General features: G+C 50.8%; 1 protein-coding gene across 3 annotated transcripts in view; it reads left to right on the top strand.

The window, feature by feature from the left end:
• The window catches only part of ssh (Protein phosphatase Slingshot), a 270074-nt gene extending 259214 nt beyond the window's left edge, over nt 1-10860 (top strand). For all 3 annotated transcript variants that reach the window (XM_084597898.1, XM_084597897.1, XM_084597899.1), the window contains exons 10-14: nt 340-515; nt 1042-1188; nt 2022-2222; nt 3189-3520; nt 5389-10860. In XM_084597898.1, the coding sequence (XP_084454024.1) occupies nt 340-515; nt 1042-1188; nt 2022-2222; nt 3189-3520; nt 5389-7886 (3354 nt within the window). In that variant the 3' untranslated portion in view covers nt 7887-10860. The remainder of the gene's footprint in view (nt 1-339; nt 516-1041; nt 1189-2021; nt 2223-3188; nt 3521-5388) is intronic.
• The last annotated feature ends 17002 nt before the right edge of the window (nt 10861-27862 follow it).

The following is a 27862-nucleotide window of genomic DNA, read 5'->3' as shown; positions in this document are numbered from 1 at the left end:
TAGAGAAAGAGGAGAGGGGAGACAATGGAGGTTCACTACAGCTCTCGCCAAATCTGTTCAACTAAGTCGTAGCCTAGTTTAGCTAGTTTTTCTATCGCTGATTCCTACTTGGCAATTCAAGCCATTTCATTTATGAAACTAATGCATTGGCAGCATTTGCCAATACTAGCAGGGATTAATAATAATAATATAAATTAATTTTTCATTTTTTATTTCATTGCTCAATGCTGGAAAGGATGATTACATGTAGTCTTGTTATCTGGCAATGATCTGTAGAGCCGTGTTATAATGGTGTGAGGAGCAACCTTCAATCAAATGTGCATACGTGTGCTTGCTCAGATGCGGTCTCGGTTGGAGGAGGAGCTGGACATGAGCCTGCAGCAGTTCAAGCCCTTCATTGACCAGGAGATGCTCACTATCTTAGGCCAGATGGATGCGGCCACTGAAATCCTCGAGTACCTCTACCTTGGCTCTGAGTGGAATGCTTCAAACTTGGAAGAGCTCAAGGACAAGGGGTTAGTGGTGTTTTCTGACAATACTATTGCAGTGACGTGTCAATGTTTTTTTATTATGCGTGCTTATTATCGGTGTGTTTTGATGCTGGAAAGGAAGGCCATGCTCTTCTCCATTCAATTAACTGCTCACCTTTTGTCTGTCTAGCCTGTAGGTCATAATTGGGCCAAACTGTTCGCAACAGGTGAAGAAATTGCTTCATTGAAATTGACAAAAGAACTTTGCATAACTTTACAGCAAGGAATCGAAAATTTTTTATTTAAAGGTCTGAATTTCAGGATAACTGGCCCATTTATTCTTGCTAAATTTTCATGCATGACATCGTTACCCGGGAAAGGACTATGTTGGGCGTCAAAAGAAAAAAAATTTGCTAAAATGCGTGCTTAGTGCGAGAAAGTCAATAAGGTTTGGTTACTTGTGTAGATACTAACACTTGGAAAAGGAATCATGGACAGATTGCAAACATCCAAAGCTAGAGAAAGTGCTATTATTACTGTAGTTATATTATCCTTCTGTTACATCTAACAGGGTTGGCCACATCCTCAACGTGACACGGGAAATCGACAACTTCTATCCCGGTTTCTTTGACTACTTCAACATTCGTGTATATGATGATGAGACGACAGAAATGCTCAAACACTGGGATAAAACCTACAAGTATATAGCGCAAGCCAAGTAAGTTGTAACATCTTTTTTTTCTCACTTGCCTTAACACATTCTGTAAGGTAGTTAAGGCCCATTTACACTTGGCGAGTCGTGAAGGGCATGCGATCAGGGAGCCGCTCAGTTCAACTGATGTTGCGATCCGCGGGTCACTTTGCTGAATTGGCCTAATTCGGAATGAGACATGTTGATCCTAACTGTTCACCAGCAACGAGAAGCTGGATGTAAAGCTAACTTCTGTCCTGCTGTTCACTTCAGCTGAGCTCCTGATTGGTTATTGGCTTGCAACCAGCTGTCACAAAGGCGGAAAATGTCGAAAGACCTGTGACTGTCGCTTTTTGGCCAATGGGGCCATTTGCGACAGTCTCTTTTCGACCTAAACGGTTGCACAAACTCTGCGAGTCACAACTGTCACCGGACTTCTACTTGTAGTGCTAAAGACCACATAACAATAGGGTTCCAAAAAGCAGTTATCAGCTTAAATATTTTTTGCTTGATTGGAAACAGCATAGCTGGTATTTGTGCACATATTAATGTTTTAGCAGGGTTTTGGGTTGTTTCTTGATCAAACTGACTTTAGTGTAGGCTTGGTTGTAAATCTGTGCCATAAAAGAAAAAGTTAAGCAGCACTGCCCTCTTCATACAGTTTAATATTTGACTCGAATATATGAATTTTGTTTGGAACCTCTTGCATGGGTATTCTTCGTGTAGGCAGTATAGTTTAACTCTGAGACTGAGACACAAACCGTAGCAGTGCTTCGTGGCTCCATAGCTGCGCTTTGATGATTAGCGTGGACATCAAAAACAAAAGTCTGCTCTCTTCATGTTGTGTCAATCCCCGACAGAGAGCAGGGCTCCAAGGTCCTGGTGCACTGCAAGATGGGCATCAGCCGTTCGGCCTCTGTAGTCATTGCGTATGTGATGAAGGCCTACGGCTGGGACCTGCGGCAGGCCCTCGACTTCGTCAAAACACGCCGCAGCTGTATCAAGCCAAACTCGGGGTTCATGAAACAGCTCGAGACCTACCAGGGCATCCTGCATGCCAGGTGCGCATGATTGATTGTTTATTGACAGCTTACGGTTTTACCTCTGTCCACCTCAAGTGCGGCGTTCCACAAGTCACTTTCGTTTCTTTTACGTGTTTGTTTGCCATGGGGATTGCATGGGCACTCTACGCTACTGCCCCCATGCTTCATTCCCATTGCAGTCTGAGCAGCTTATAGGAGGTGTTCACTGAGGCTGTATTATCGGGCAGTGCCAACATTGTCGCTTTTAGTGTGCTAGATTTTTGGTCGTGATAGCATTGGGGTGCATTGGCTTGCACCCATTGCATTGCATTGGTCATTACAGTGTCTAGATGAATAGGTGTGCCGGCAGCGGGACTGACGCTCACCTTTTATTTTTATTTTTTTTTTCATGAGGTGGTGGTAGCGCTCTCACTGAAACCCCTGTTAGTGACCGTCACTTCTGACCGTTGACACTCGTGACAGAAAGCGACTCGCATGAGTTTTTCTGCAGACAAGCTCTCTGTTGCAGCAGCAGAGGTGTTTGAGGCTGTTTTGTGACATTAAGTTCACTGTTCGCGTTCGCAAGTTTTCAGGCAAGCAACTCCAATTGCCATCACATTGTTTCCCTGTTCTTGATTTGATTTGATGTGATTGAAGCCCACAGTGCAATTTACTGCTGCCCTCTCCAGTGGGCGATATGGCCTTTGGCATGAGGTCATCAGGTTGTCAGGGAATGGATGGGAATTGGGAGTGCGGCTTTGAACCCCTTGGTGGTATAGAAGAATTATTGGCTAAGCGAAAGCAATACCTTTGGCTGGCAGAAATGACAGTTTCAGTCAGCGAGACGTTATAAGTTTAGCCGTTTTCTTGCACCAGGCGTTGAAAAAAATTCATCTGCATGTGCCTTGTGTGCTGGTGTGCTCGCACTCTCGCTGTGGAGTAACTTGAGGGCTCCATGTGCCGCAGCTTCATGCTGTCATTTCTTTGTCCGTCTTTCTCTCGCAGCAAGCAGCGGCACAACAGTATCTGGCGTTCCAAGTCTGAGACAAACCTCAAGGACGAGCAGCCCGACCGGAGCGGAGGCCGACGCGAGTGCCGAGCAACGACATCGCAGACATTGAACATGGGAAGTGCTGCTGGCGGATGTGGCTCGGTCACGGATGGCGCTGGTCCCCTGAGGGCCAGTGGCAACAGCAGCAGGGGCTCCAGCTTACTGGTTCCCGGTAGCGTGAGCCGGCCAAAGTCGTGGTCTCCCGATGACCTCGCTTCGGATGCTTTCTTTGCTGCCAACAATAGCAACAACAACAACTCAGACGGCATGCCCAGCCCTATGCATGGTGAGAAACGTGTCTTTAGCCCTTTCACTCCTTCAGGACGGGTGGTACATTTGTTGCTGTGTCAAGCTCCAGGAAAGAAAGGCATGTTGATAGCAGAACCAAAATGCCCAGGGTTTGTTATCTAAGCGTGGCGAAAATTGCATGCACCTGAGCTAACCTTTGGTTCTCAATGCAGCAACCCTCTTGTGAGGCGCCATGTGAAGATCACGACTTTGCCTATGGATGTAAGCTGCACCAACAGCAGGTCGTTGGTTGTAACTCTTATTGCCCACTCCAGAGGTAAACAGAAGGCAATTAGAGCTAATTAAAGAGAACATAATTACATATAGTAGATATTGAGAAAAAGGCAGAAAAGGGAAACAATTTTTACTTTAAATAATTCACCACTTTGGATAACACCGAACAGTGTTTTGTCAGCGGTAATTTTATAGCATTGTTGACAAAACACCTTTCGGCAGTGGTTACGGCGCTCGACTACTGTTCCCAGGAATGCGGGATCAAATCCCGGCTTCGGCGGCCGCTTTTCGATGGAGGCGAAAAGCAAGGCGCCCGTGTGCTATGTGATGTCAGTGCACGTTAAAGAACCCCAGGTGGTCGAAACTTCTGGAGTCCTCCACTACGGCGTCTCTCATAGCCCGAGTTGCTTTGGGACATTAAACCCCACAAACCGAACCAAACCAATTTTATAGTATTGTACATCATGCGACGAGAAAGGAAATTGAATGATGTGAAGTTCGAAGCATTATACTTCAATGACATTCTTAAATGACCAGAGTCAAATATGGACTGCTGCATTGGCAGGCATTTGGTTGTAAATCTCTGAGGGGTAAGTGGTAAAATTCATGGACTTTGCAACGCATCTCGAGGTCGGATAGCTTAACTGTAGACTTCATCACAGTGACACTAGAATGGTAGAAATAATCAAACAATGCAGAGCGAAATTTCAATCTAGTTCTGAATCCTGATGCAAGATGCATGCTTTTAGAAGCACGCATAGCCATAGCTGCATAGACATTTCATAGCCATAGCTTTTACAACGGCTCTTCTACAGCTGATTTAGGAAGACTGTTTCCAAAGCGTCATCCCACCTTAAGTGATGCATCTAATCCGCTTATGGCTTATCATGCACAGACTATCGGGAATTTAGGCTTGCGATTCAAATGACGTTGCTGCTGTATCACAACCCAAGGCGCACTTCATTCATGAATGGTAATTTCCAAAAGCGAGAGCTCAGTTTTCTTACATTAGTGGTGTTCAAATCTTGGGTTCCTCACACTTTTACTGCAGATTTGTCTTTACTACTTTTTTTTTTTCATCTTAGAATCATTGTAATTTCGAAAACAGTGAGGCATTTGTAAATGTTGCAGCATTGCCCGATTTCATTCATTTTCTCTCATTTTTACTGGAACATATTTGTTATTCCTGTGAGTCACATGTAGTATTGCCTTTTGCTTATCAAGAACAAGTTGCACAGCCGACATTGTTTTGCTTTTCGTGGTTCCATGTAGCTGGATGCAAAATGGATTTGTGTTTTCTTGGCTTTTCAAAGAATAGAACGAATTTGTTGCTCGGTCAGTCAAGCGTGTTTTGTTTTCTTGAAAAGACATGATTTAAGTTATTCTCCAAGCAGTGTTTACTTATACCAGGCAAATGAAAGTGCAGGAGTGTTTCTATTGTGGATTGTATCTGGGAACAAATAGTGGTGTGAGAGTACTATTTTCATAGAACAAACTAATGCTAGAAAATGTCTTTCTCCAAATGTATCCCAAACCTACCCTCTCCAGGTATGAAGTATTGCACAGCCACATGCTTGCTCTTAATATGGTTTTTCCACTTCTTGAACCTGACCTCTGTACATTTTTTTCCAGCGGCCATCGCTCCTGGAAGGTCAAAGGCCTCTAGAAGGCGAACAGGTCGTCCCCGATATGGCACAGACCCTTTGTGCTATACCATACCACCAATGAATGCCATGAATGCAGCGTCAACAACGCTTCAGCAGGTCCATGCCACTGAACAGGAGAAGAACGCAAAGAACACTGCAGCCAATGGAGTGAAAGCAAACCTCACTGTTGCTGCACCTGTGGTACCACCGAAGTGCCCACCTGCTGTGGTCACCATCGCTGATGAAGACCCCGGCCTGCGCCGCGTCGCCTCGGTCAAAGACCGCATCTGCGAGCTGGAATCGCAGGTGGGGGCCCCAAAACCGGGCGGAGCAAAGCCAGTGATCAAAGCGGAGGTTCTCCGCAGCAGCACCACTGAGGCAGTGCCGGCAACAGCGCGGTTAAGCAAGCTACCGCTGGTGTTCTTGGGAGGTCCTACGAAAACAGGTGCTGCTGAAGAGAGTCCTGTGAACGTGTACAGCTGCCTACCAAGCTGCGGTGGTGGTGAGCTGTCATCGTTAGAGTTGCTGCGAGACGTGCAGCCAGTGGCGTCCCAAACGAAGCCGCTAACCCCAAAGCACACGGCTGTGATAGTAAAGTCGTCACCTCCTGCCTGGACACTGGGTGGGGGGGACTCTGACCGCGAGCTCGAGCTGCCCATGGCGGCGCCAGTGGTGGAAGCGGTGCCTCCTACAACGCCGAAGGAAGCCACATTCTCTTCTGTTCTAAGGCGTAGTGTCGAAGACAGATTGCCCACCTCACCCGGGGGCGTTGCACTGCAGAGGTCGGCGACGGACGTCGGCCTTCTGGTGGCACCCACTAGTCAGGTGGCCTGCCGTCCGGCAGGCCGCCACCACACCCTGCCGCTGCACTGTGATGCTGAAGACACTACTACGACCTGCACCGCGCGACCGCTGGCAGAGATCTGCAAGCTCCAGGTCGGTTTTGGCCAGGATTCCAGGAGCGAGAGCAGCACAGCAACATCGGAGGCACGGAAGGATGCTACAACAGTTGTGACGCCACAATCGCCACTCGTTGCCGAGCTTCAGGTTGACGGAAAGAAGACAGAACGCTTTGAAGAGCACACCAGTATGCCAGTGGATCGTACTGGGTCGCTACTGACACGCTGCAAACTCCGCAAGGCAAAACCCTGTCTCGAAGAGAAAAGCTTTGCGCGTGCCTTGTGCCTTGAAGGCGGCTCCTTTCCTGCACAGACGCGCTCGATGCCTTCGACACCTCCGGAACAGCTGCCGGATGCTCCATCTAGCCCCAGCAGGCAGATACTGCGTTCGCAAAGCCTGCGTTGCGAGCACAGGCCCAGATCTCTTGCCCTTCCTGCAACAACGGTGCCACCTTGCATGAGCGGGCGAAGTCCGCCAAAAATTCTTGACACGCACGCCGGTGAAGCTCAGCCTCTTCCAGCATTCGCACCCGGTCCCGAAATTAGGCACAGCATGAGCACACCCTCGGTGATGGAGGCTGTCAATGAGGTTCTCTGTGAGACACGCCAAGTCATCTCGAATGCCATGCACTTCATTCCCTGCCACTCTCCGGAAGCCTACTTGCCAACACGAGGTTCCAGTCAGGGCCAGGAGCGCATCGACCCAGAGGTCACCCCCATGCCCGAAGCAAGCGAAGTGCCCCAAGCAGGAATCGTTCGGCAGCAGAGAGCAGTGCTGGAAGGGTTGCAGCCATTACGAGGAGGGACTACATCCATGACCCCAGCCAATGCTGACCGGAAGCCCCCAGTTGGGGACAGCTTGGGACGCTCCAAGAAAGAGCAAACTCGAATTATCAAGGAACTGGGCAGCACAATGCTTCCCCCCAGTGCCTCTCCACCCACAGGTGACTCTCCGCCCCTTGGCACCGCTGATCAGCATCCAGAGGACGATGAGTCTGCAGTCGGTGTAGTCAAGCGGCTCACCAAAGAGCTCGAGGCCAAGGCACGCAACGGGAAGACCAAGCCCCCTGGCATTGCCGAGAGGCTGGTCATTGTCGAAAGGAGCGCCATCGATGGCAGCCACGAATCACCGAACTGTGGTGGCAGCTCGAGCACACCCAACTCCCCGGTCTGCGAGCGGCACTGCTGTGGTCAGTCGTTACGGGGAGTTCGAGCCTTCTCGGAGGGCCGACCTGATTTGCCTCTGGTGCCTACCACCACTCCGGCGCCTCCTACGCCGAGCAGGTGCGCAAGCTTTGACGCTGATAGGCTCCGGAGGCTCTCAGCAACTCGCAGCATAACAGCGCTGCTTGCGAGGGCGCCGCGGGTCGGCGAGCCTCCGCCTCCACAGCTGCCATCACTGGTCACTGGCACCCCCACTGTGGCGCTCATTGCTACCATGCCAGCACCAGCACCTGTTGGCACCAATCCCACATTGCCTGGCGGCCTCCAGCGGAAGGTGCGCAAGCAGCAGGGAAAAACTCACCCCCTGAGCAAACTGACCGTGCGGCAAAGGCATGCCAACCCGCTGTACAACACCATGTGATGATCCTCACCCCGCCCCTCGCGCAGACCCCCCCCCCCCCTTTTATTTTGTTGTGCGTGTGTGTATGCACACCTCATCTTTCCAGTTTCCCACCCCCGATTCCCTTTATCCAAATTCTTCCTCATTCTCTTGTTCCATGCCCTTACTTCCCAAAAATACTTGCGCTGCTGGTAGGTGTGGTGGACATTGTAAAATTCTCCCAACGATGGCGACGTAGACTTGTTTTGCGCTTTGTTAGCTCCCGTGGATGTGTGCGTGCTGCATGTGTGTGTTGTCCCCCGCCTCCACCACCGCTGTACAGAAGAGAAATGAGTGTGTGTTATTTTTGTTTTGTGCTTGTCGAGAGTAGATGTCGCTTGTGTGTGTGACCACTTTTGTCCCTGTCCAGCTGGGCAGGCATTCTCGGTGGCATTCAGTCAGGGCCTTTTGGGGCCCCGCCACCTTCCCCCTCCTCGTCTCGAAAAGAACCTTGCGCCCTCCTCCATTTTGAGCGAGTTTTTCGATGCTTTGCTCAGCACACCTCCTACATTTTGAGCAATGATTTTAAGCCATAAAATGCGGCATGACAGAGCCTCGTTGGAGGCCTATACAGTTTTTTGAAACTGTAAAGGCACACTCACAATGGTGAGTTGTGCGATATCTGCGACTTGTCATTGTGAACGTACCTTGAGTCTGTGAGACTCCTATTAGCTGCCCCTTTGAATCAACAGCCATCACCTCGTTAATGAGATTTTTGAGACACTTTTGCCTTACTTCTGAGCACCCCTTGTAAATTTGAGTGTGGGAAGTTCTCACGTGCTCACTCTTCTCCATGTGCAATGCAGGTGCATAATAAGTGACAATGCTTTTAACTGCCTATGAACAAATTGATCGGTATCGAGAGATTCTTGTCTCAGGCACTTTGACAGTTGTTCTTGCTAGTTTGAAAAATTCCATGTGCCCTGTGCTCACATTTGTGCAGCACTGCTGTGAAATAGGATTAGCGCTTGCAAAAGTTCGTGACGGAGTCTCTTATGGTTACTTATAAGCTTTTCTCCAATGAACCACAATATTAGTTTGTGCCACCAATCGGAATTGTGGAAAGTATAAGCGCCCTGAGCACTCCACACAAGTGTTGTGCCCACATTATAGTAGCTATCAGGGTTCTGCTAATGGCGTGTGGTTTCTTAAGTGCCTGAGACAAGGATCCAAGGGATATAGTGAGCTTTTCTTAACATTCTATGGGCTGCTCTTATTAATGTGTTCTAAAGCCAACATTTCTACTGTAGGCATGATTTATCGCTGGCGAGAAAAAGGTTAGATGGCCCTCGCCCTGCTGCAGGTGCATAATGTAATCTTTACCATCAATATGGATGTTCAGGGGTCCCTTTTGCCTTACTCATGAAAGGGGCCTGCTGTCAGGAAACGTGTAGATACTGGTGTTTGTGCCTGTGTACCCCTTCTCTTTTTTTTTTTTCAAGCAGTGATCGAGGAAGCCATCTTGCATTTTTTTTTTTTTCTGATAATCAAGAGCTGTTGCAAGCACTAGTGAACACCATTTTCTTTCTAGTTACATCATCTCAGTTTTGTATTGGCATATTAGCACCATCTTGTGTTTCCTCCTGCATAGCTGAGTAACTACTATTGCGTGCTACATCAGTATCATGCAGCCTGTCTGGAAAATAACTGATTATAATGAGCTTTTTTGATGCTCTGCCTTTCTACTGGCAGCAATATTTTTAACAAAAGAGAAAAATCCACTAAACAATTTTCTGGACAGAGCGCGTTGCATTAATGACAGCTGCCTGCTAGAACAGTGTAGGCGTGTGTTAGGAATTGAAGTGTCATTTCTTAATGTTGTGATTGATCATTTCATAGAAAATATGTGTGGTACACTTACTTTTATGTGCCTTTCAGAATTTTTCGTAGGCTCTGTAAGCATTCTTGATTGAGCTGATGGCCATCTGAAATATCGGTCTATGTTTCATTTGGCGTCTTTTTGTGGAAGGTATTTAGTAAGGATGCTCCTCTTGATATGTGCAGAAAGAATTGGGGTAATGCAAAAAGCAGAGGAAGCTGCGAAGTCAAAGCCAGTTGTGGAAGAATCATTTTGAAATGCCAATACCAGGAATAAATTATTTTTGAGTTGTGACACAAGGCATGAATTGTCTACAGCATTGTTTTTTTCTGGCAAGGCTTGGAAAGCAAACGACTGAAGCAGATTATTTCTGGTGTTGTTTTTAGTATATTTTGGAAATGTATACTGATTGTGCAAGCATATTAACGCTGTTTGCAGAATTCTGCTTGTTTTGTATGCATCTCCTTCAAGTGCCAACAATAGGCAGCCACTGACAACTGCTTACCTGAAGCATGCTGTGAGGTAATACAGGTGGTTTAGAAACTAATTGATGGGAAAAGAAATTTACAGAACACATGCATAATTGTCTTGCTTGATCCTATTTCATTGCCAAAGCAATTTTGGTTTGTTTTCCCCACTTCAACTGAAGCACATAGCTCTGTTATTGGTGACCCTTCATAGCAAACACTGCCCATAGATAAAGTCATTGCTTATATAGTTCTTGCTGCTCGCATTGCCTTCATTCCTTTTCATGCTTTCTTTTTTGTTTTTCTATTTTTGCACTGTTGACGAATGCATACAAACATGCACTCTTGCTGTCTCTTCTAACTGGAACGCTTGTGTTTGTGCCCATCTTTTCTTTTTTCCTAGTTGAAAGAAAAGATGAAAAATGTGCCATACGATGTCTGCAGCTGTTGTAGCTTCCCTGCTCTTATGCTCGCTGTCAGCCTGAAGTCGTCTTCCTCGTTGCTTTTTTTTTTTTTGACTCGTTTAGATTGTTGTCCACTTCTTTCCCTGTTGGCGTTCTTCCCCTTTTTCGTCGTTCGTGTTCCATGTGCTGCATGGCATGCAAGCAACAGGAGGAAGGTGCGTCTCGTGCGTCTGGCAAAAGTTGAGAGAGAGCAAGAGAGAGAGAGATGAATGTTTGAGAGACGGAAGTTTGTGACATGTACGACGTACGTGCACTAGGCCGAGAGAAATTATTTAAGACAAGCAGAAGAGTGTTCTTCTGAAATAAAATGATTTTAGCAAGCTGTCGTGCTGTCTTTTTATTGGCCATTGTGTCTGGCTAGGCCAAACTACCATTTGCTTTCAAACGAGCGTCGAGCTGGCTGCTCAAGCTGCAGAATTGTATGCAACTTTGGCCAAAAACACGTCATTGCTTTGGAGTAGTGTTATGTAATGGCAAACCAAGGAACTAGGTCATTACAATGGCAGCGACACTCCTTGTGTAAGAGCTGAATCGCATGCCATTGACCACTTCATCTTCTCATGCGTAATAGTATTGAATTGACTTGCCCAAGTTGTCAGAGACTGACAGGCACCCCCATGTGAGCGTATGGACCCAGTAGCTAGCAGCTCTGTAATAAGGGAGTGATTACCCATCACCGTCCATCCAAATGCAGCCATACACCATAGTTGAAAAGTGCATCCTCATCTGGGGTTCGAAAACAGGTCCACTGCCTGTCTGGAGCAAAGCAGTCTACTATGGCGCTCTAGAATATGGCGATTCTAAATCGCCAACACACCAGAAGGCCTCATTGGTGTGGTATGTTCGGCACTCAGAAAATGTTGGCGCTTGCAAACATTCCACATTGAGGTGCACATGACTGATGAAAGGGAGCTGCACTGATCGAGATCTTTGGTGCTCTTCAACGGCTGGCCTCGGGTGACAAAAACAAAGCTACTAGCTATTCCAAACTTTGGGGAATCCCCCAAAGGCTGAGTAAAGCCTATCAAGCGTGCTAGTTTAGTGAACTACGGGAAGTTCACTTCCTGGATTTCAAGTGCTTCGAGTATCACGTCACTCTTTGACATACGCGGTGCTAAACGGGAAAACTGAACGCACTCGCAGTAAAAATAAAATGGTGACGGAAAAACAGCTCGTTTTTTAAAGATTTACATTAAAAATATTCTAAAAGTCTATTGTAAATTTAGTTTAAATAAGAAAAATTGTCTATTTTTTCAACGTAAACAAATTATAAAATCATTTCAAGTTAAGACCGGCCGAGACTGCTTCCTAGCCTACACCGATCATATATTATGGAGCTGCAAAAAAGCGTCGCCACCAGCGGACCTATTACCAGTCCTTTCTTTAGAGCAGTGGGAGGCTATACTGGCCAGCTCAGACCCGTTGACGCAAGTTAGGGCTACTGAGTGGGCTCAAAAGGTCGCCGGAGCAACGGACTTGAGGCCATCTAAGTGTAGCGCCCACATATCGCTCAATGCTGACAATAAATGTTTTCCAATCCAATTGGCCTCCACGGGAGAATATTTTTGCAGATCCTGAACGTGCTATCACGTGACGCAAAAGTGGCAGAGCTACGTCACTTCTGCGTGTCCTTTTGACTGATACACTCGCCAGATAGCCGAAATAATAGAGAAGCTGTCGCGTGGAGGCTGCTACAAAATAATACCTTCATGAACCCGGTCTAGGTGGTGGTGGTGAAAATCTTTATGCAATATTAGGAGCCTTGAGTGATTACATGCTAATGACGGGTCGGCTCTTGGCTGCGTGTTGTGGCCGGAAGCTGGTGCTTCCCAGCTCACCCAAAGCCCAGTCCGTCAGCCGCTTTTGAACGGCCGGGTCAGAGCTGGACACCGCGGCCTCCCATCGCTCGATGTCGGAGAGTTGCGAAGTGGCTGGAGGGTGGAATTCCGAGCATTTGATCATGATATGTTCAAAATCAGCTTTAGGTGCCCTACACTGGGTGCACTGCGGCGAGAACAGTCCTGGATAGGTCAAAGCTAAGAAATCGGGGGATGGGAATGTACACGACTGCAACTGGCGCCATGTCACCTGTGTAGCGATCGCGGTGTACCGCGCATCCCCCCGAAACACCGCGCGCCGCGGATGATGGAGACAAAAGTATTCCTTCTCCTCCGAGGATGAGTAACCCAAACGGGTTGCTCGATAGCGCCGCGTTTCCCTCTTCCCTCGCCGGGCGCAGGAGCGCACTGCTAGACGTCGCAGACGCGACGCTCATTGGCCGAAAAAGGACAAAGGGCAAGATGCGCCGAGATCGGCGGGACCCGGCTACCGCCGGAGAGAGACGACAGCGAGCCGCGACAACGGAAGGACGCAAGGTAAATACCTCCCCGCTATACTTCTTTGTTGTCGCCATCTTGCCCTTCGAAGTGTCAGGCCCCATCCAAAAGTATAGGGTCGCCAGCAAGACCTTCACCAGTGTTCTTTTTGGGAAAACCCAATAAACATCTGGTTCCGGGCAAAGTCCTGTTATGTGTTGTGTCGTACTTCGCATTACCACTTTGCGGCCGTGAGAACGGCTGCCCATGGTGTGCGATCGCGGGAGCTCTGTGTTTGTGGCTAGACCTCAGAAGAGGCTCGACGGCTTAGTAAGAACCCCCACACCTGTTGTAGCTTAGTCAGAGATTTATGAGGAGGAGGGTAGATGGTTCGTTGATCACGGTAATGGAGAGAGATTTCGTGATAGGATACCATGCGCTCGCGAGCGTCTCCCCAGGCGGTGGCAGTCCGTGCTCGGCTGACGTATCCTCGAGCAAAAGAGTGAGCTGCTTCGTTGCCTGGGCGACCCGTATGAGCGGGCACCCATATTAATTAAATAGGGTGTTCGGATGGTGGCAGGGAGGCGAGGAACCGGAAGGCTGGGCCAGAGATTCGACCGCGAGCGAAGTTCCGTACGGCGGATTTAGAGTCGCTAAAGATGGTGGTGGCTCGGGTAGTAGCTACGGCGAGGGCAACCGCCGCCTTTGGCCGCGACCAGTTGCAAAGAGTTACAGCTGAGGGCGAACGCAGGGCGGGAGGGGTATGGCGTTTCACGCGCTACCAGACCTTAGGGACAATGATCTGTGCAAACACTGTGGAACGAGAGGGACCCTCGACCACATAATTTGAGAGTGCCCACAGTCTCCAGAGTAGGACAAAAGGTAAGTAGAAAAGCCTGGGATACCCTGCTGCGAAGTGCGGACCCTGCGATCCAGCACCGCGGCGCCCATCTGGCGGAAGAGGCCGCAACAAGCCAATAGGCTACCTGCCAGCCTCTAAACCGTCGGCGCACGACTCCCCGTCTTCCCCGGCACGCGTGCCGGGGGCGGGAAAGAGGACGCCCATTTACGATGGAAATAAAAGTTGTGCAACCAACCTGTCGACGCTTTTGTTTTGTTGTGTTTTGTTTTATTCTGCTGGGGTAGCGAGAAAAGCGCTTGGCCGTCGGAGCGCGGCTTCGAGCTGGAGGAGGGAGAGCATCTAGCCGTCCGCACTCAACAGCACGCAAGCTTTCTTCTGTAGTTTTTCTCCTATTAGAGGAGAAAGGTTGAAACGAGGGGCGGGCAGGCTAGCCAATGTTGACAGCGTGGTTTCAAACGAGTGACGGTTTGGAGCTACCCTCGGCAAAGCAGTATGCACGCTTGCGTCCTTTGAGGTGTGGGCTGGTTTGGCTTGAGTGGCAGCGGAGGGAGTGCAGACGATCTGCTGTGCGGCGTGCGCGTGTACTTGGCTCAATCGGCCGCTTTGGCACCTTAAAAGTTACGCCTCTTGTTACGTGAAACAGCTTTATATATAGTGACGTAAAATTGTTTGTCCATAAGCTAAGCAACATCTTGTATAATTTCACAGCTTAATTCTAAACATCAACGTTTACGTATCCTTAGGAGATGCTCTCATGCAGTTAAAGTTTTTTTCCTTTTTGCCACTACAAAACTGCATGTTTGTGGGCGCGCGTGTGTACAAGTAACTCATGCGCATGTACTCAATATATTTGGGGCCCCGCATAAGGTCAGTACTCTTGCACGTTTTCATTGTAGTGAGGAAGCAAACTCACAATCCCTGCAGTGCGCTGCGAAAAAGCAGACTCGCGACTCGAAGTCCCTGCGTCGCTTCGAATACCAAACCATCGGAAGAAAAAGAACGAAATCAAAAGACTGCGAACGCACAGAATCTGCGCTCACTCACTCCCCCGGGGGAGGAAAATTATGTTCTGCTTTAGAAGTATAAAGGCTCGATTTCTGTCAGCACTTATCAGCACTGCTTGGAGCCGTGGGGGAGGGGTGGAGACTGTGTTGGAGGAGGAGCCATGGAGGGGACAAAACTGCCGCGAACGCTTCCTCTCACAAGGAAAAATAAATAAATAAAAAACTCAGAGAGATGTGGTGTGATAACTTTATTTTCCACCAGATAAGGAGGCCACTAATCCCCGCCCCCGGCACGATGGGAGCCGAGACATCCGCGATCAGAAGCAGGCAAAGAGGTCTTGGCTCTTCGCGGTTTCTTCCGCCAGGCGGATGGCTTGTTGCTGTAGAGCAGGGGCCTCGCTCCGCAGAAGGGCTTCCCAGGATTCTGTACAATTTATATTTGTTTTAGCCCCTGGGGAGCTAGCACATTCCAGGTTATTTTGTCGAGGGTCCCTCTCTCCCCACGTTTACGTTTTACGCTTTTCTATCGTCCATCTGGACTTAATATGCCAAGACCGGCTTTACAAAGTTCCCAGCTTGCGGGCGCCGCCATGGGACTGCCTGAGGCTATTGTTTAGACTTTTATTGACATGATTTGGGGGGGGGGAGGGGCTGCTGGTTAGGCCGTCCCGACATGAGTGATATTTAGAGAGACTGGTACAGACGCCGTCCCGGAACCGGGAGTTCACCTTGAGCGCGCACCGAGGGCTGACGTGTTTTCCGTCGGCTCCGGTGCCTCTCGCCGCGAACTGCGACCCGCCGACCCAAGCGGGGCTGAAATTCGCCGAAAAGTGTCTGGCCCGGGCTGCGCTGCCGCGGCTGCCTCCTCCGCCCGGTGGCTGACGCCGTCTCCGAGCCGAGGAGCCCTTCCGGAGAATATGGCCGCTCTGCAAGCTCAGCGAGGCTACGATCCCGAGACTATGGCCTGGTCCACGGTCCCGGTTGCCCCAACCGAAGAGCTTCCGCCGGGATCAGCTCTCCGGCATGAAAATCTGTTCAAGCTCGTGGAACGCCGCTCCCAGCGACGAGCCAAGATAGCGTCCTCCGCCGTGTTAGCGGAGTCAACGCTCTCAAATCAGCAAAATGGCGTCCAGCGCAGGGGGGCGTCCCAAGGCGGTTCAGCTCATAAGCCGACACCGAAGTGGAAACCCAGACCACTTCCAAGATTCCATCCGGATGACTATCAAGTCGTCCTCAAACCCAGTACACCGGTGGCCCTCCGGGATTTGTATCAATGCGGTCAGTTGGGAGAACCTTTTAAGGCCCTACTGGGTGCATCGGCAGCAGCTACTCTCACTCTGCTTCCTTCATGTGAGCAAAATCTCGTTGTCACGGGCACCCCGGTTGCCGACGTGGAAGATCGCCTCCTTTGCGAATTTCAACTTGCCTCTCCGAAAGGCTCCATTGCCATGCGGGACCATATTAAGCAAATCAACAATGTTTCCAAAGGTGTCATCACCGAAGCGAGCTGCGAGACCACTGCGTCCCTGCAACAAAAAATTCAATGGCGAGCCGGAGAGATCGTCGACATCCGAAAAAATTGGAGGCTTATCAAGGCTAAGCCCAGTGGATGCGAAGCATTTTAAGCAGCTCAGTGTGGATGGGGCTAAGTAACGGAGACGTGGGTTTAGGTTAATCGTCGTAGGCATCTTGACCGCATACACGCCCGGCGCAAAGACGCTGGCGCGGTTGCGGGCACAGAGATTGACGCGACGGCGGGCGCGCGCCGCTTCATCTCTGGCGTGACGTCACATATCACGTGAGGCAGCGATGGTGGCGCCGCTGCCGTGTCGCGCGCGACGGCGCGAACCGAAGCGTGGAGGCCTCCGCCGGGCGACGTCCGACGGCGCGATATGAGGCCCCATCTGCAGCCGGTGTGAAGTCATCACGTGACGTCACATCATGTGATCTCACTTCAAGGTCAATGGTGGCCACCGCCGGGAGGCGACCGACGGCGCGATATGAGGCCCCATTTACACTATAGTCCCATCTGCAGCCGGTGTGACGTCATCACGTGACGTCATGTCACGTGACCCCACTTCAGGGTCAATGGTGGCCACCGCCGGGCGTCGCGCGAAGGCCCGAAACCTACGTTAATATGCTTCGCATAATACGGCACCTCCAACACGGCCCAGCTCACCTTCGCCGGGAAGACTGTTCCTCGGTATGTGCACTACAACTCAGAAATTGCCCTGGTCCGTTCATACAAAAGAACAATTCCGGCATGTGTGAAGTGCGGCACAGTTGGACAGCGGGCGGACACATGTCCCAACCCGAATGGTGAAAACTGCGGCCTGTGTGGCCAAAAAGTTCCGGCAGTGGAGGGGGTGCGGGCTCCTCACGACTGTCAGCCGAAATGTGTGACATGTGGGTTCGGGCGCCCAACAAACTCTCCTGAGTGCGCGAGGAAATTCCGCTCGCCCTCTACAGCCAAGCGCTCGGGGCCTCCAGCAACACGGCATTCTGACGGGAAGCCAAAACACTCCGGTGCCACGACCAAAGACATCGCAAAACGTCAGACCGACGTCACAGCGAAAAAGCAGCAAGAGTCCTCTGCCGGAGGTGGCGCCAAGGGGCAGACGCCTCCGCCACCACCGAATGGGGGAAAAGGCCACAAAGCCCATATACCAACAAGACGGATGGCACAGCTTACGCTTGGGCCCGTGCCGTGAAAAATGACAAACAGGTGAGTGGCATGGGTGGGGTTGCCTCCTCTCCTTTCCCTCCCTCCCATTCTCACGTTGATGTCGAGCTCCAAAAACAGATGGCAGCCATCCGGGCCCAAAATGAGGCGCTGCTTACCAAAATTCAAGCTTTAGAAAGCAGATTGGCTTCTAATCCTCCCAGCCCTCCTAGCTCGGAGAACATGGAGAGCGAGCCGGTGGCATCATCACCAGCCTTCGCGGCGGTCCTCGCTGAGATGGAGGCCCGCATGACTACGAAACTGACCTCAATGATCAGTGCAGCAATGGAGCAGGTACTGACCGAAGTCATGGAGACAGTTCCGGCTATGATTTCAAAACATGTCGGTGAAAATGCCCGCCTTCTCCGACGGTCGCGACCCCTTCGGGTTGTGTCCTTTCGACTTCCCAAAACAAGCCGTCGAGTTATAGACTCGGACACCGAGGAAGCTGCCCCTCACCCGGGGACCGAGATCCATGCCCAGCCTTTGGGTGCTGGCGTTGAGGTAGTCGCTCTCTCCAAATTTATATTTAATCCTAATGATGGCGGGGCCCCCTAAAAGTAGGCGCCTTCCACCTTCAAACTCGGCTTCCCCATTTACAATAACACAGTGGAACTGCAGATGTTTCCGTGCTCGCTGTAAGCGGGCCAACTTCCGTCCTTACATCGCAACTTTTGAATGCTTACCAGCCGTTGTAGCCCTCCAAGAGACAGGGATGGGCGCCGCACTCACAAGCTATACGACATTCCAACAAGACCCCTCGACTTGTCTTTGTGTCCACAAAAATTATACAGCTAATCTTGTCGACCTCGACCTCCAAATCCTACGTGATGGTGACTCTCCTCCCTCTCCGCAAGCAGGACCCACCACTTCACATTCTCAATGTATACTGTCCTCTTAAACTGCAACACATTTCTTTTGCAGACCTCTTCAGCCGAGCGCTGAGAGTCGAGGGTCGAGCCCCCCTCCTGACTGTAGGCGACTTTAACGCCCCTAGTCGGTTTTGGGGCTACCACCATGAAGAAAAGCGAGGGCGCAGGTTGGCGGAGCTTGCATCTACGCTGGGCCTCACTCTTCACACTGACCCCGTCCACCCAACCCGACCTGGTAACTCCGTGACAAGGGACACCTGTCCGGACCTCACCTTTACTTATAACATCCAACATGCAGACTGGGTCAACACCGAGGAAACCCTTGGCAGCGACCACTGCATTATCAATACCACAATCAGAGCTCGTCCACTCTCTAAACCCACAACACAAGCCCGTCTCCCAGATTAGGCAAAATTTCGACAACACAACATCCATTACAGAGCAAGGGTACACCTCATGGTCCCAGCATTTGGTTTCACACCTTCGCTGCACCGAAACCCAGATTCAGCTTTCAGAGGTGGTATTGGATGTGGACAACCACCTACTCCCCCTCTGGGAAGCTCCGCACTGCTTCGTCCGCCGATGGCGCCGGCAGAAACATAACAGAAACCTTAAAGCTCGAATTGCCGAGCTCACCCAGCGAGCGGCTGAGTACGCGGCCCAGCTCGCTGACTCTAACTGGGTGGATAGGTGCAACACTGCAGCGCGTCAAATGTCCAGCTGAAACACATGGCGCCTCTTTCGCGCCCTTATGTATCCAACTCAGACCCGTACAGAAACACAAAAACATCTTCAGCATGTAATCCACACCTTGTTTGGTAATACTACACAACTCGAGCACAAACTCAGGGACCGATATTTGTGCAACATACAGGACACCCGTGGGCAGGCGTACTCTTATGCAAGCTCTGAGAACGCTGAGCTTGATCAGCCATTGAAGCTCCACGACTTACGGGCAGCCCTGGGCAAAATGAAACGTGGTACTGCACCTGACCGGGACAAAATCACTGTTAAATTACTAGCTAATAGGGGTGTGCGAATAGTACTTTTTCCAAACCGAATCGAATACGAATAGTGCACTCTTGCTATCGAATCGAATACGAATAATGTAGCTAAAAAGCGAATCGAATACGAATCGAATAGTGAAAGCAGCGAATCGAATACGAATCGAATAGTAGAGCGCTATAGAGCGCTCTACTATTCGTTATAGCGCTGTTATAGCGCTGCGGTAGAGCGCTATAACTCGTGGAGTAAGGGAGTTTTAGAATAGGGGGACCCAAGGCTTGGGGCCCCCAAGGAAATAGCGTGCGGCGGCGCAACGTGCTAGCCGAGCGGCGAGTTTTAGAATAGGGGTTTTCCCGACGCAGCGGAGCCGGGTTTGCGTTCGTCGATTGCAGCGCCACGACGGTACACCAAGAAAACGCATTTCAATATATAAGAGCCAACAACGCTATTTTGTTCATCAAAAAGTGCTACTATTGCACAAAACTATATTAAAACTACCAGTTATATAAACTGTTTTTGTCATACAAGACGAAATCGGCCAATTGTCAATCCAGGCCGAGGCCGGGAAAACTCATTTGAACCTTCCGCGCTTTCCGCCGTCTGGTCCCCATGGCAACCGAACGAGGCGAACTCGCTAGGCCTAGCAGCTCGGTAAATCCGGAAGCAATCAGAAAATTTAGGGCGTTTTATTGCTAAAGTTTGGTGGTGCGGGCATCATGAGACAGCATAAGCTTCATTGGCCTTTCGTTTGCCATGAACGCGTGACACCATGGAGCGGTGACGACGAATGTGTGCCGAGGCTAGCGGCCGCCGCTTGGCCGGTCGCCGCCATGTTGCCGTAACCCAAGCGACCCAACGGCGGCTTGGGGCGAACGCTATTTTCGAAAAATAGGGGCCGCCCCTAGCGTTAACCCAAGACCCCAAGCGCGCCTTACGTTCTGCGCATGCGCATTTCGACGCCCCAAGCTCCTTGGGGGCCCCAAAGCTTGGGGCCCCCTATTCTAAAACTCTCTATTAGATCTGACGGGAAAACGCTAATCTCCTCTAGGGGGCGCAACCATTAATCTCTACGCACATTGTCAGTTGCTGGTTGTTTTTATCTACAACAATTACGTTTCAACGAGTTTATTTAGTGAACTAGATTGCATGATACAATATATCAGAGATTACGAATGGCTGAGCGACGCTTTCGTCCGACTTGCGTCCGCGTAACCCGAGGCCATAGAGTTGCGCTTCCCCTGCTGTTGGCTCTTCGAACTAGTTATCGCCGAGCGCGCGATCTCCTCATCGTCCTCTTCTTTTCAGCGACTTTCGTTGCTTTCGTTCTTTCTCAATTAGCTCGCGTGCTCCCCTCTAGCTGGCGCTAGGCGATTACAACTGGCGCTAGGCGACCTGAGATATATAGTGGAGAGGTGTATGAGCATGAGCTGACAACATTCATGCAACTCTCATGTCATGCGCCACTCGCATAATAAACTTAACCTCAACTATTGATGATGAAAGTGAATGAAATTTTCAGGGAATAAACATGTAGCGTTACTTCTCGGCAGATTAGAGACGTGTGAACTATGACGCGACTACGAGAAGTTGCCACCGCGATTCGTGATATGTCCAATCTTTAAGAATGTTTCCATGCGAATGGACCGTGTCGCGGCTACGCTGAAGCATGTAGGCTCCCTAAAACGGTGATCTCTGCTTCTCGCGTAGGTTTATTGCGGCAGCAAGCTGTGCCTGCTCGGAGCTGACGCTGCCTTCGCGAGAATGGTCGGAGGTAACCGAGAAGTTAATTCTTGCCAGTTATTCGAAAAGTATTCGAAAATTATTCGAAAATTTGCGAAGATATACGAACAGTTTCGAATAATTTTCAATTTCCACTATTTGATTCGTTTAACGAATAGAATATTATGATATTCGATTCGATATTCGAAAATTTCGAATATTCGCACAACCCTACAAGCTAACGTTCCCGACTCAGCTTATACAACTTTATTGCACTACATCAATGTAATATGGCGAGGAGACGCCACTCCCCATTGATTTGAAAACTGCTGTGGTCACATTCATACCAAAGGCCGGCAAAGCAATAAACACGGACAACCTTCGCCCCATCTCTCTTACCTCTTGTGTGGGCAGACTTGTGGAGACGATGGTGTGGGACCGGTTGTCTGAGTACCTTGAGACACAACATGTCTTCACGGACACCATGTGCGGATTTCGCCCACACAGATCCGCACAGGATGTCTTGCTTCAACTACATCGGGAAGTCCTTGACCCCCTCGGGTGCCCTCATAACGACAGGGTCGTACTCGCCCTGGATCTAATGGGGGCTTTCGACAATGTAACGCATGATATTATTCTCACTCATTTAAGTCAAACCAACTGTGGCCATCGTGCCTTCCAATATATCCGCCAATTCCTCACAGACCGCCACTCTTACATCCGCATTCAGGATAACGAACACGACCCCTTCCCCCTATGTACCAGGGGAACGCCGCAAGGCACAGTGCTTTCTTCCCTGCTATTCAATTTGGCCATGATGCGCCTGCCGACCCAGCTGGGTGCTGTCGAGGGCGTGCAGCATGCTCTGTACGCCGACGGCATCACCCTGTGGGCCACACAGGGCTCGCTTGGAGACATTGAGGCCAGCCTGCAGCAGGCGGCGACTATAGTAGACCGCTATGCTAGCCGCTGCGGCCTTCAATGCTCCCCACAGAAATCGGAATTTGTGCACATCCGTCCCTCTCCCAAATGCACTACTAAAATTGAACTTACTCTTCAATCAGGTCCAATTCCAGAAACACAAGAAGTCCGAGTGCTGGGACTCTTCATTCACCAACACCGCAAGCAAGACACCACATTGGCTAAACTCCGCAAGGTGGGGGACCAGGTGGGCCGCATGGTCCGCCGGGTTTCCGATAAACGCGGGGTTTACGAAGCAAGGATGCCTTGCGGCTGGCAAACGCCTTCGTAACCAGTCGAATCCTGTATTCGACTCCATATCTCCACCTGCGGAAGCAAGATGAGGATGCCCTCGAGGTCATTCTCCTCAAAATCATTAAGCGGGCCCTCGATGTTCCGGTGAATACCTCAACCAGCGCCTCATGGCGCTGGGAATGGTGAACACCTTCAGGGAATTGAGGGAAGAGCACCTCACAAATCAATATACGCGTTTGTCGCAGACGTAGTCGCGCCGCTGCCTTCTTGCCCGGCTCCACATCAAACATACCACACTTATGGAAGAACGGGAACGCATTCCAGCGCTGTGGAGATGCGCCCTCCGCGTACGCCTTCTTCCCGCCAAAATGGCAAGCGAAGACCATGATGGCAGACGCCTGGCGCGGGCGGAAGCTCTGGCACGCCATTATAGTTCTAAACCCGGCGTTTTTTATGTGGACTCCTCTGGCCCGCACCATGGGGGTTGATACACGGCTGCAGTCGTCCACGAGGCGAAAACAGTCAACGGTCTTAGCTTCAGGGCCCGCAACATAACTCATGCGGAGGAGGTCGCCATAGCATTGGCTGCTTCCCACTCTGACTCGAAATATATAATTTCCGACTCGCGAGGGGCCTGTCGGAATGTCGAACAGGGCTGGATCCCTTATCTAGCCTATCGAATACTTGAACATAGCTCCTACATTGGGGACCCCGCTACCCGATATATTGGGCTCCTGCTCATCAGGGGCTGGCTGGAAACGAGGATGCCGACGCCGCCGCCCGTGCGCCCTCTCTCCGGGAAGTTTCCTCCTCCTCCCCCCCCGACCAAGACGCTGATCCTAATCCGGCTTATACATTCAAAGATATCGTAAATTACTACAAATCTAGCCACAGCCTTAACCCCCGCCCATGTAAAGGAGGCGGATGAGCGGCTCTTACTCTGCCTCTATACCAACGCACTGCTGTGCCCGGCAGCTCTAAACACTTCGACCCTGCTTTCTCTGGCAGCTGCCCGCACTGTGGGGTGGTGTTTTCGGACATCTACCACATGGTGTGGGCCTGCCCCTCAAATCCGGCTATCCCCCCTCACCCCAACCCAACCCGGGAGGACTGGGAGGCGACCCTGCTCGGCTGCTCCGACCTGCAGGCCCAACGGGCCTTAGTCGGGCGAGCCTGAGCGGCGGCAGACGCCACTGGGGTCCCGAACTAGGGACCTCCACCTAGTGTTTGTTAGGGTCGGCCCCTTCAAAGTCAACTCATGCGTAACCTCCTGTATTTGTATCCTATATAAATGTTTTCCACCACCACCCCGGAGCCGGCACCTGAAGTAGGTGTGGAGTTGGAGTCCTCGTTATCCGAATCCGTAATATATCGGGAGTATTTTACGAGACGGGACATTAAGGTTCCCAGCTCGACGGCCTGTTTTTGTGAGACGGGAGATATTTTTTAGGTTCCCAGCCCAATGGCTCGTTCTGGGATTATCCTGCATGTATTTGGAGACAGTTTCTGGAACCATTGACGAGCATTTGGCTGCGACTCGGTCCCTGGCGGCCTCCACCATGTTTTGCAGTTGAGAGGCGAGACGCGCCTCCATAGCGGCCGACAGCTCCGGCTCACTCTCCATGGCGTCTGAGCTTTGGGGACTCGACGCGGCTGTGAGTTTAGCTTCCAAATTTTGAATTTTGGCGAGCAATTCGCCCCACCGGGGTGGTGCAGTGGTAAGACGCCCGTCTACTGTCCGGAGTTCCCGGGTTCGAACCCGACCACGGCGGCTGCGTTTCGATGGAGGCGAAACGAAGTGCTGTGCGATGTCAGCGCACGTAATATCCCCAGGTGGTCGAAATTACTCCGTAGCCCTCCACTATGCCCCCCCGCCCCCCCCCCCCCTTCTTTCTTTCTACTTTCTCTCCCACCCTCATCCCTTCCCTTACGGCGCGGCTCAGGTGTCTCATAGCAAGTGGGACAGATACTGCGCCTTTCCCTTCCTGTGAACCAATTATTATTATTATTAGCGAGCAATTGCTCGTTCTGTGCCCTGAGCAGCTCGATTTGTTTGTGGCTCTCGGCGTCTACGCAGGGGACCAAGGGAGGGAAGGAAGGTGAGGAGGGAATAGGAGAGGAGGTAACCCCTGCCCAGCTGCTCACATGCTTGCGGCGCGGAGGCATGATTGATTGAATGTCCTTTATTGAATGGGAAGGCTCATGGCCATGGATGGGGATAAAGGGGAGTAGACATAATCTTCATTGTTTAGGTGGTCACTCGAATCACATTGCTCTAACCAGGCCACTAAGCGAGCCATACTTGGAAAATATCATCTGTGTGTTAGCAGCAGTTTCTAGAAGGGAACGGTAGTTCAGGCGGTAGGGTTCGATCTCGGGGCGTCCAGTAGAAAAAGCAGGGCAATCCCAAAGTAAATGAGATATGCCGCCACTGATTCCTTTGAAGCTTACAAGGAAATCGCTACTCCGGGTTCACAAGATGCAACAGCTACGGCTATACAGCGCCTCCTTAAACGCCACCAACTCGCGACCAGAACTGTCGCTATTCACTGGACCCCAGGTCACTCGGACGAATCAGGGGGCAATGCATGATTGATTTATAGGAAGGGAAAGGCGCGGTAACTGTCTCACTTGTTTGATGTGGACACCTCAACCGCGCTGTAAGGGAAGAGAGGAAGATGGGAGTGAAAATGGAAAGAGAGAAAGGAGAGCCGTAGTGGAGGGCTTCGGAGTAATTTCGACCACCTGGGGATCTTTAACGGGCTCCGCCGGGGTGGTGCAGTGGTAAGACGCCCGACTACTGTCCGGAGTTCCCGGGTTCGAACCTGACCACGGCGGCTGCTTTTCGATGGAGGCGAAACGAAGTGGCGTCCGTGTGCTGTGCGATGTCAGCGCACGTTAAAAATCCCCAGTTGGTCGAAATTACTCCGTAGCCCTCCACTACGGCTCCCCTTTCTCTCTTTCTACCTTCACTCCCACCTTCCCTTCCCCTACGGCGCGGTTCAGGTGTCCACAGAGTAAGTGTGACAGATAGTGCGCCTTTCCCTTCGTATGAACAAATTATTATTATTATTATTATTATTTATTATCTTTAACGTGCGCTGACATGTTGTGGCTGTAGGAAGAAGGAAAAGAAAATACACGGGCCTGCTACTGGCTCTGTAGCTGAGCCGCCACCGCTGCCTCGTGCAGAAAGAAGAGAAAATAGAGAAAGAAAGAAAAGGAAGAGGGAGAGAAAGACGCGCGCCGCAACAACAGCCGAAGCGGTGGCGGGTGCAATGACGGCCTACAACAGATAAAAATTCGATGGCAGGCTAGCCCCCGCCGCATGCGGCGGTGACCTACCTGTCCCAGCCCCATCAGGGGAGTACTCGTTGCTGACATCGCACAGCCCACGGACGCCACTTCGTTTCGCCTCCATCAAAACGCAGCCGCCGTGGTCAGGTTTCGAACCCGGGTACTCCGGCACAGTAGTCGGGCCTGTTACCATTGCACCACCCCGGCAGTACTCCCCTGATGGGGCTGAGACAGGTAGGTCACCGCCGCTTGCGGCGGAGGCTAGCCTGCCACAGAATTATTGTCTGTTGTAGGCCGTCATTGCACGCGCCACCGCTTCGCTGGTGGACGACGGCCGTTGTTGCGGCGCGCGTCTTTCTCTCCCTGTTCCTTTTCTTTCTTCTCTATTTTCTCTTCTGTCTGCACGAGGCAGCGGAGGTGGCTCAGCTACCGAGCCAGTAGCAGGCTCGTGCATTTTCCTTTCCTTCTTCCTACAGCCACAACAACAACAACAACGGCGGGGCGCGGCGCGGAGGCATGGGCGCCGGCAGCGCCGTCTGTCGGAAGCAAGGAGGTTGTCCGATGGGCCGGAAAGTGTATGTACCAGCGGCGTTTAATAATTGGTTCATAGGAAAAAGAAGACGCGGTATCATGCCACACTAGCTTCTGTGGACACCTGACCCGCACCGTAGGCAGGGATTAAGGTGGGAATGAAAGTGTAAAGATAGAAAGAGGAGCCCTAGTGGTGGGCTACGATCTAACTTCAACCACCTGGTTGGGGTGGAGGTGAAAACGTATATTAAAAAAGAGATAGTTACAAGGACGTTTGTTGCTCTGAGGACGGGCCTATAGTGCCCTTTCTCTAATAAACACTAGGTGGAGTCATTAGTATGAAACCCCAGTGGCTTTCGCTGGTATTGCTTAAAGTACGAATATGTCCCCAAGTTGCCAGAATATTAAAAAATCATGAACACCCCGAACAAGAAAAATGCCTCGTCTGGACACTGGGACATCAAGGCGTGAAAGGGAACGAGTGCGCCCATGCCGCTGCCGGAGCTCTGCTCCCCCGGTACTCGACCCCTCCATCCTTCCCACGCCCCTATTCCGGCCGTCTGGCGCCGTACGCGGAGAGGTCACAATACTGCAGACTCTCGCAGAAAATATCCATCCTCAGCCAAGAGGCTCTCCAAAGCGGAGGAAGTATATATGGCGATGTCGACATATAACACACCAGCCCGCTTAAACACAATGCACCTCGGGTTCTGTGACCCCAAATGTAAATATTGCGGGGAGAAGGCAGGCCTGCAACACATGGTGTGGACCTCCCAAACAATCCTCCAGATGACTTGAATGCAGTGCCAACAGTTGAGGGATGGGAGGCTGCCCTATCCACCTCTGAACTGGAGGCTCAACGGGCCCTCGTGACACACGCGCGGATAGCAGCGGCAGCCTCTGGAGTCCCGGACTAGGGACCCCACCTACACATCCCCCTCTCTTACCTCGACTGAATAAAGGTTTTCACTCAATCACTGGCTTCCGCGGCCGCCATTGCTTGTTTGACCAATGCCTTTTGCGCTTTCAGGTCGGAGCAGGCGAGTAGGGTCGTCTCCCAGTCCTTCCGGGTGGGGTTTTGGTTGGGCGTGAGAGCATGGTTGGAGAGGCACGCCTACACCATCTGGAAGAAGTCCGAGGATATTTCCCAAAGTGCGAGCACTCCCCGGAGAAAGCAGTGTCAAAGCGTTCAAGTGACACCGGGCACATCATGTTCGTAAGGTACCATTCTCTTACATCGCGCAGCACACGGACGCCTTTGTTTTGCTCCATCAAAACACAGCCGCCGGTGGTCCCGAATACTCTGGCACAGTCGTCGGTCATCTTAACCTCTGCACCACCATGGTGGGGGGAATCAGTGGCGTTTCAACTTGGTTGACAGAAAATAAAAGGCCCAATGTATGTCACACTTGTCTGTGGACACCTGAATCGCGCTGTAAGAGAAGGGTGGGGTGGAAGCTGGGGGTGAAAGAAAAAGAGGTGCCATAGTTGAGGGCTACAGACCAGTGCGCTATAAAGGCTTTCAATAATAATAATAATAATAATAATAATAATAATAATAATAATAATAATAATAATAATAATAATAATAATAATAATAATAATAATAATAATAATAATAATAATAATAATAATAATAATAATAATAATAATATAATTGGCTCTT

The sequence above is a fragment of the Amblyomma maculatum genome, chromosome 3 (assembly GCF_055883805.1).
Source record: "Amblyomma maculatum isolate TAMU_Amacu chromosome 3, ASM5588380v1, whole genome shotgun sequence".
NCBI classification, from domain to species: Eukaryota; Metazoa; Arthropoda; class Arachnida; order Ixodida; family Ixodidae; genus Amblyomma; species Amblyomma maculatum.
The sequence above is the reverse complement of the archived record's forward strand: the minus strand, read 5'-3'. Positions and strand labels throughout refer to the sequence as shown.